The sequence below is a fragment of the Bactrocera latifrons genome, unplaced genomic scaffold (genome assembly GCF_001853355.1).
Source record: "Bactrocera latifrons isolate USDA-ARS-PBARC rearing strain unplaced genomic scaffold, ASM185335v1 scaffold_81, whole genome shotgun sequence".
NCBI lineage: Eukaryota > Metazoa > Arthropoda > Insecta > Diptera > Tephritidae > Bactrocera > Bactrocera latifrons.
Genome location: NW_017537501.1, coordinates 233738 through 243609, shown reverse-complemented (window position 1 = coordinate 243609; position 9872 = coordinate 233738). Strand labels below are relative to the sequence as shown.

Sequence of the window (9872 nt, the reverse complement as noted above, 5' to 3'; positions counted from 1 at the left end):
CACCTTGACATGATTTCACTATTTAGCCGTCTGTCCGTTTGCGTCCATCCGTCGCCGCCAAAGGTTGGCAGCTCAGGTGCGCATTTAAATGCTTTGCCAAGTCGATTTCATTTAAGCCCCACGACCCTGACTCGTTCTCACCTAGAAAATGCAATACGAAAATAACATCGGAGCAACAACAACAACAAGCACAACCAATGAARCTTTGCAAATAAACATGTCAGCAACACCAGCAGAGAGTTCGAGCAACTTTGCAACTTAGCTATGCATGCAAGTGCATTAAAGTGGTAAATAACTGTAGTTACCACCCACTCGCCGGTTAGTGTGTAAGTGTAAGTGTGTTAGTGTGTAAGTAAGTGGTCTTAATGACTTACTGACTGGCTTAAAACAAATTGAGTGTTTCCACATTTTATACGCTTTTACCCCCATTTACGACGCCACYAAGCCGCAGCCACTTCCACTTTGAATAATGCACATAGCTACAAGCATTACAAGCATAACTGTATAAGTGTGCAATTAATTGCTTTGTTGCTTTTGTGACAAAGTGCTGCCATGCCATTGTGTGCTGGTATTTAGATATACATTTATATATTCTTAATTATAATATGACTGTTATATATTTTTTGTTTAATTTCCTCASGAGACACCCTGTATATTTGCGTGAAAAGCAAAATTGTCTAAAATTAAAACTCACTTTTCTCAAATTGTTATTATTTTTTAGTCTAATATATTTTATTTACAAAATTTCCAAATGCAACACCCTGTATAATCATGAAGAATTAAATTTTCTTCAATTTGTTTTTAATTTCGTTTTATTGTTTTTCATTTTTTTATGTACTACTATGCTATTTTCCAAATTTCCCCACAACACACCCTGTATAATCGGCAAAACTAAAATTATCTTGAACTYGTTTTAAAATTGCCTGAGTTATTATTATGTTTTTAAGTAAATATTTTTATTATATTTTCAACCGGGACAACCTGTACTATCAAATTAAATTCAAATTGTTTTAAATTATTCCTAATTATTTCARTTTTTTAGTATAAAATTGTATATTTAATTTAAAAAATTTACACACAAAACACCCTRTATAGACGCTTAAATTTAAACTATTTTCAATCTGTTTTTACTTCTCTTCAGTTATTTCCAACTTTTTCTGGTATAGTATATTTTACAACATGAGCCACCCTGTATAATCAAGAAAATTTTAATTATTTTCAATTTGCTTTCATTTTGCATTGATTATAAGTTTTCCTCTAAGTGCCACTATACTTTCTGCAAAATTTCCACAGTAGACACCCTGTATTGTCTCGAAAAGTAGTATTATCTTCAATTTGTTTCAACTTTGTCTGAATTATTATTATTTTTAATAAGTATTTTTTGTACTTTTAGTATTTTAATATGAGACACCCTGTATAGTCGGCTAGATTGAAATTATTTAAAAACTTTTTACTCCTCTTCAATTATTAATATTTTTTGTGTGATATTATAATAAATTTTATTTTCAAAATTGCTCACTGTACAATCATGAAAATTAAAATTATATCTTATTTTCACAAATTTTACTTGAAGCACCCTGTATAATAGCGTATATCCAAATTAACTCTCGAATTTGCTTAACTATTATTTTATTTTTAAACACTATAATTTGTATTTTGAAAATTGCTACTTTAAGCACCCTGTAAAGTCGCGTAAACCGCAATTATGTTCTTCATATTCAATATACATATTTCTAGTTTTGCATAAGTAATAATTATTTTTTTAATAATAATAATAATAACCGAATGTTTAAAAAATTTGACCCAAGGCACCCTGTATAATCGCAAAAATTTTTWTTGTCTTTATTTAAACTGATCTCAACTTAGCGTAGTTATTATGTTTTTTTATTATGTTTTTACATTTTATACTTGAAGCACCCTGTTTAATGGCGAAAATCCGAATTAAAATTCGATTTGACTTAATTTTTAATTTTCCTAATATTTTTTATTCTATAATATTTTGTATTTTTCAAAATCTCTACACGGCACACCCTGTATAGTCTTTTAACTCTACGTCATTAACCGGAGATATTATTTATTTTATGTAGTATATTTTGTGTTTTCGAAATGTATACTTGAAACACCCTGTATGCTCGCGAAAATAGAAATTCTATATAGTTAAATTTCGATGCTTCTAAATTCTTGTAATTTTTTCTAATGTAATATATAGTATTTTAAAAATGTCTACACGAAGCGCTCTACATAATCGCAAAATTTCATAATTTTGTTTTCAGTGTTTGTTACAAAAAAAGCATGATTCAAGAAAAAAATATTTATTGTAAAAAAAAAACTACAACAATAATTCAAAATCTCAGTATTTTCGAAATGCAAAATGTCAAAAATGTTTGAAAACTTTGAAATGTTTATTTTTTTCATATTTAAATTTTTACTTTTTCACATTTAAATTTATATTTTTTTATATCATGTGCTTTTATTTTAGTCTCTTTAAAATTTATGGTTTATTGAAGTGTGCTAAAATTTGAAGTGCTCTCCTCGCGTTCTCTTAAACTTTGGCCATCTACTCAATGTAAACGAGGCATTACGCAACTGTCGGTGATATAAATTACTTMGAAATTACATAACCTTGCAACAAACACAAAAGCCGCAAACTATTTCCACAAAAACGAAAAATAATAATAATACTAATTAATAACAYAGCGACAGAGCAGCATGCAGTCAATTTGATTATAATTATGTAATAATGAATGCCACAATTGGAGCATTTGTTTGTGGTTTCGGCCGATTACGAATTTTGCGGTTTTCATTATGAAATTACCAGCTGAATTCCTTTGTGTCGTATTTTCATATCTCGATTTTAATAATACTCGTTTTTTTTTTTTGGCTTTGTGACTGTCGCTGTGTTTTTTGCGGTGTAGCCTGCTTTGACAGAAATGTATGATAACAGTGGTGAACAAACAAAATTTGGATAGGTGAAGATTTTTTTCCTAAAAACAAATATTTTTTTGGTGCCTCATTAGATATATAGTATTATATATGTATTTAAGATCAAAAGATCTTCAAAAACAAATAGTCTTCTTCATCAGTTSTGTTTTGAAAACCAATCATATTAATGGAGCCAACAAACAGCCCTGATCGGAACTGTTTTTATACTAATAAGTTCTCAGTGAGGAGGTCTGGAACAGATCCCAATAATGAAAGAACTGATCAGGCATCTGAACAGTTATTATACTAATAAGTTCTTACTGATCAGATGTGCAACGAATCTGAATATAAAAATCTGAAAGTAAGAGCGGTAATCAGGCATCGTTGAAAAATTCTCTCAAGCCTTCAATGCTGTTTTGAAAACTGATATAAATTTTGCAAAAGTTATCAGTTATAATTTAAACAACTTTCCAATCTCCATCCGGGTTTACTCATCTTTACTGTTATAAGAAGCGAACATAATAATTAGGAAAAGTAATCACTCACGATTATATCAAATCTCCAAAACTAAACACTTAATATATCAAATATTTTTCTAAACAAAAACATTGAAATGCATACTACGTAGTATTTTTCAAACAATTTTTTATTTGATTTAAAACTTGTTCTTCAAATTCTCATGGCTCACCAAAAAAGCTTTTGAGTTCATTTTTCAAATTCATAATATCCTTGAATATTTTTTTGGAAAATATAACTGCACATATCGTTTGACGGGAACTGAAATTATATTGTCGAATTTTCATGTTCACTACTGTTTTTGAAACTCGTTACCAAATGTTACTGCCACACGAAATTATAAATATTTATATAATGATTTCTTTTTACAGAAATTTTTCTGTTTGTCAAGTCTATATCTGAGCTTTGCTTCCTTCCCGATCGGCGCCACAAACGCCTAAGCAAGTTGGCTAATAACTCAAAATTTCATCCTTTTGGACTTTCATTTTACGCATGTTCTGTGGAAATTTCTTAGCTGTAATGCGTAAATTAGTGAGAAGAGTACATTTCATTCTAGGTGGGATTAAAATTTATTGTGTAAAATTCTTAGAGCCATTTACCATAGGAGAACCAGAAAGAAAAATTTAGTATAAATTAAAATTTATTGCCGATACTTTAAGCACCCTTTTTTCAATGACTGGATAACAGGCACCTGTCAGTTAAGTTCTGGTTAAATGAAGGTTATTTACCGAAAGAAGGTGGCTTGGTTAAGTTAACCAGAACTTAACTGTCATATGGCGAAAATGCTCCTAAATGTTTAAAATTATGTTAATTGATATTGCTATCGATATTGTTATTGATATTGATATTGTTATTGATATTGATATTGATATTGCTATTGATATTGATATTGTTATTGATATTGATATTGCTATCGATATTGATACTGAAACTGATTCCTGATACTGAGGTTGAGATTAAGATTGCAATTAATATTAATATCGAAATTAGCTTTTATTTTATTAAAATATTTAAATATTATTAACACATTGACATATAACTTTCATTCCATATTCACACTAATTTCGTTCACTCTCTTTCCAGAATCCGTCGACACTACACATAGCCCTAATACCAATTACGAAAACAAATCGTCAAATTGTAGTCTATCCTCCGCATCGGTCACTGCCAAATCGAGCTGCCARCAAACATCATCAGTATACGATAAAATAAAGCATCAGCAACAATTGCAACAGCGTCAACAAGCGTCAAAACATCACTCGAAAGAACAACAACAACAACAACCAGGCACCAGATCTTCGTCGTCCTCCTCCACACGCTATCACGGTGTGCATCCACATTTTCACCACCACACCGCACCAGCCTACTATACCGACGTCAATCTACACATACACACCCCGAAAGCTAACGATGTTACGTCACTAAATGAGAATTACCAGAGTGTCTACAATACACCAACACAATTGGTGAAAGAGCATTATTTTTCCAAAACTAGTACCGCTACAGTAGTGCCACCACCAATTGGCACGGGTGCAGCAGTTATTGGCCGCGCCAACACTACATCGCCCTCGTCGCTGGAGAAGCGCGAACGCGAACGCGAGCGTGAATGCAACAAAGCGCCGATCGACAGCGCTAGTAGCAACAAGAGCGCCAACACAGCAGCTGCACGTGCCGCTTTTTTTCGTGGCGGCTCTGCGGGCAGCAGCGGCTACAACAACAACGGCGAAAGGCCAAGTCGCGAAGCTTTAGCGAAATCGTCGCCAGCATTTGGGCGCCCTACCGAGACAGGTGAATTGAACGACACCACATACACACCATACGTTGACAGTGGTAGTAGTTTTGTTGTTGTTGATATCAATAGCAGTAGTGATTGTAGTAAATATAATAATAATAATAATAATGTTAAGTCATTAGACGACAACAGCGCGACAGACATAACACAACACGATAGCATAAATCATAATTACAACAACAATAACATAAAATCCATAACGTCCCCCACATCACCGACAGGCACGAATACATCGACCACAACAACATCGGCCGCACGCAGTCGCAACTCGCATCGTTTCGCTGGTAAGAGACGCGCAGTGCGCGTGCGTAGCGAATCCCGACCGATTAGCGCACTCTATGATATAATATGCAAGGAGAAGGGTCTGGATATTGGTACCAGCACCACGAACGAAGAAGACTCGTCAGCGCCGTCAAACGACGACGACGCGCATCATAGCGCACGCAACAGCCATAATACTAAAGGCAAGAGCAAAGAACGCAGCCATCCACGCAGCAGCAGCAGTAGAAATAATAGTCTAAAGAATAGTAAAGATTACGCAGAGATCTCAAACTGTCTGACCGCATTCGTGGCCAACTCTTTGTCCAACTATTTGGGTGGCCAGGCATACGATCAAACGAATATGGATCACGCGGCCACCGCGTCCGGTGATACAAATGCAACACACGATCGCGCCAAGCGCTCACACAAGGCGCGCGCGTCCAGTGGCCACAAGCCAGGCTCCAAGAAGCGCAAGGATGTTGGCGGTAAAACAAAAGCGAGCGCGCCGCGCAGTCCTCGTGATGAAGAGCTGAACGGCGAGACAAGTGAAGATTCGAATGAGGCGTTTGCGCACACCACACTGTCGGCGCGCTCCAAGCATCGCGCTGATTGTAATCGCCGCATGAATGGCACTGAAAAGTCAGCCTCCTTGCCGCCGCAGTTGCATGTCACAGCGCAGCACACCACGACCACCACCGCCACAGGCATGCCGCAAAAGGCAACCACTCATACAAATAATGTTGAATCAAATACTCATTTGAATGTGCGCAAAAAGTGCTCCATTCATTGTCGCTGTCAGTTGGGTTGCGAATGCCGCTCCGCGAATTCCGCTCATCGCACCACACATTATCCATATGAATATCATCAATCCTCATTACCACCAAACCTGTCATCCGGCACATGTAGTAGCGTACGCTCGCCCAGCACCGCCGATGACGAGAGTCTCGGTTACTCCCCCGAAAAGCTATATATTGAACCTGTAAATATGAATTTAAGTGGTATCTCATCTAGCCCTGCTAACGCTAAACATGCCAATAGTAGTAGCAGTGGTGTAGTGCTTGAGCCGACGTCCAGCATACACTCGGTGCGCAATAGCAAGGAGCGCGTTAGTCGCGCCCAGCAACGTCGCTTGCGCGAAGAGATGCGTCGTCATACGGATCTGCCGCAATTGGACTCACTCTCGCCATCCTCGCTTAGTAATATTAGTCAAGTGGTGGGTGCGGCGGAAAAGGCACTGAGTGAAGATGAAGGTGTTGCGGGCGTGAAGCAACAAGAGAACCGCACGAACAAAGCGAGAAGGTAAGTAATAATCGTGTGTAGTTGCTCGTTTATCTAGCGCTTTTTAGTGTATGAAATCCTAGGATATTTTGGTGGTAGCCTGGAAATACGTTCCTGAAGTTGAAATGTTTTATGTTAGCGTCTAAAACACAATTTAAATCATATATTATACGGTTAGTATGCTCAATAATCGGAGTTCTTACATGCACTCCGAGTAACTACGGAAAGATCTGAGCCCAAAATATTTAAAATTCTTATAATCACTTAATTAAGGACTCAATATATATATATATATATACGTATGGGTTTTATAGCTAAGTCCACCCGACCACGTCATGTAAAAAGAACCTGTTAAATTCAGAAGAGGCACTGAATAAGAAATAGACCGGGTCATCCAGTATTTGAGTACCAACAAGTTTCCACCAATTGTGAGATTATCAGCAAACATGTCTCAAATCAGGGTTGTTCTACGGTACTCATTAAGTCGAGCTCCTAAAAATCTTAATACAGTGCGACTGCTATTTTTGACTCTTTCTCACTGAAACTTATATTTACTATATCGATTTGCCACGCGCAGTCGCATTAGCATAACGTCCCACTGGAATTTAGTCTTCTTCGTCACAGTGCCGTTTTGGGCTTCGCTTTATTCTGGACGAAAGGAAACGAGAATTGTATTTCTCTCATGATAGCCTCTTGACTGACTTTTTAGCCATCTACGAAACGCGAATAATCGGCTCGACGCAATATATAAAAATCGTCAGGCAAACTGTTCACGCCGCAAAAAAATAGCTGCTAAACTCGTACTAATTGACATACGAAGATCAAACTTCACAAGAACATGAAAAATTATTGTACTAATCTAGGAACAAAAATGTATCGATTTCGTTTGCGCATGCAGTCTATAATGATCAGTACTAATCATTTTAGATCTTGAGTGTATATTGACGTTTCATTACAAAATTTCGACTTCTGGGCCAATCTTCTGAATCATTTTTTTCAAGGAGATCTCTACGGTGGTTCTAGAAACTTGTACTATCAGAAGATCTGCTATCAGTGGAAAAGGAATGCGTCGGTGCTCCTGTCTCCTCCTGTGTTCTACTGCTGAGTAGTTGGGCTTCGGGGAAATTTTATCAGCCTTGGGCTACTATCGCTTCATGTTCTGTTGCAAGATCCTTTTTTGATCATAAGAAATCCAGTGAACTATTTACCTTGAGTGAGGCTATCCTCTTCCGATTTGTGGGGATTCTAATAGGCGTATATGCTGTAAGGTTGAAAATCTTACCGGACGTCCGATGCAGGAGCTGTATGCATGAAGTGAAAACATCTCAACACTTATTTCTTGATTGTATCGCCTTTGTGAGATCAAGGCTTAAACTCTGGAGATCTCCCAGATAATCCAAATATCTTTATTGGCGCGTTGCTGACTTATACGTTCGAATTACAGGAGTTCTAGATTTATGGCTTCACAAAGGTCTGCACATATGTAATAGCCAGAGTATGATATCTGGATCAGGACCATCTAATCTAATCTAACCTACTCGGAAATTACAGTGAATACATAYATCAAGTGAAAACTGTAGTAAATGGCACAAGAACCTACTCGCCTCAGTCTTTGTTCCGTCCATCGCATTTCTTGGGCCGCGGTAATGTCAGCCGAACATTCCAGGTGCATGACCTTAAATCGTAATCTTTAATACGTTTGCAATGGTCGTCATCAAAGGGGGCGAAGTCACGAGCTGGTGGAGCTAGAGAGTTCAGAGTTTTACGTGCTGAAACAGAGGGACTCTAATGCTTTGCCGCAGTTCAATAATGTATTAGGTTCCTAAGGTGTACTTTAAACAAAAAAAAAAAAGATTTTTTGAAATTCCTAGCCAAACCTAATCCCTAATTAACAAAAAAAATATATATATGAATATTTAGTATATGTTTTCTTGCCAACTACAATGTATCATGAAGATTAAGCCAGTCTTCGAATCTCTTTATCTGCTAAAAGCGGATTTACGCTTCAATTCATCGCCAGCGAAACAAAGCGACTCTTTGATCGCCAAATTTCAATAACAAAAAGACATCACCGGTTTTGGAACGCTTTCATGCGCTTGTCATTCAGTTTTTGAACCGCTGTCATAATTGTCCTCTTTGTTTTGAATTCTATTTTGTTTTTGCGTTTTGTATTTTCTTCCAATTTGTCTTTTTTGTGCGCGGCAAGATTTTATTGCACTTTCGCTGGAGATATTCAAAGTGGCGCAAATGATTTCTTACTGGTTTTCATGGCCCGATTTTTCTGTATACATACATATATTTTCTTCATTCAACTTTGGCGACGGATAATTTGGCGTTTCGCTTTAGTTTTTGTATAGTGTTTGTTGTAGGCAAAAGTTGCTGTACCGCCAATTAGAGTGGCTAATACCTGCTAATGCACAACATAACCATACTTGTCTGTGGCTCTATGTCTCTGAATATATATGTATGTATGTATGTATGTATGTATGTATGTCTTCATGTTATAAGCGCAACTGCAACTGGCACCCAGGGGTGCGGCGGCGCCACTCTGGCTGCGACTATCTGTTGTTTGAATAGCTGTCGGCGGTTATGGCATTGTGTCGGTCATCGTCTCGTGTCTCGTCGCTGCGCGTCTCTTGCTGCTCGCCGCACTGTTTGGCCGTCTGCCATCGTCGTCTATTTACAAGTCTTAATTTGCGTTGTCAATTGATGGGTGGTGGCGTCGATATTTACCATACATGTGTGTGTCGTCTGCGCATGCGCGCCGTTCCCTTGTCCAAATGTGTGGCGCAGCCGAGTATATCGTTCTTTATTTGCTTGTGTCTACTAAAGCCATGCAACTGGTTGCTGCCCGCACGCTTTTTGGCCGACTTGCATGTAGCGCTATCAACGCGCCTAAATTTTCATTTAATTTGTTATTAACTTTTTTGATAGTGTCTGTGGTTTCTTCGCAGACGCTGTTTTCGCCGCCAACCATTTGAAGTCGCATAACATGTATGGTTTACTGTTTGCAGTTTAATCATATCTTGATCATATTTCGTAAATTAAGAAACGAGTTGTTCATGTTCCGAAAGCTACTATTCAAAGTTCATTATAGACATAT

The 9872-nt window shown here is 37.2% G+C and overlaps 1 protein-coding gene across 24 annotated transcripts in view; it reads left to right on the top strand.

Annotated features, from left to right (window-relative positions):
- LOC108976888 (supervillin) overlaps positions 1-9872 on the top strand; it is a 423491-nt gene that overhangs the window by 223402 nt on the left and 190217 nt on the right. For 20 of the 24 annotated variants that reach the window (XM_018946306.1, XM_018946288.1, XM_018946286.1 and 17 more), the window contains one exon: positions 4522-6790. In XM_018946306.1, coding sequence (XP_018801851.1) covers positions 4522-6790 — 2269 coding nt within the window. Of the gene's footprint in view, positions 1-2463; positions 2593-3809; positions 3995-4521; positions 6791-9872 lie in introns of those variants that run through there. The other 4 variants (XM_018946291.1, XM_018946302.1, XM_018946303.1 and 1 more) reach the window with 3 other exon arrangements.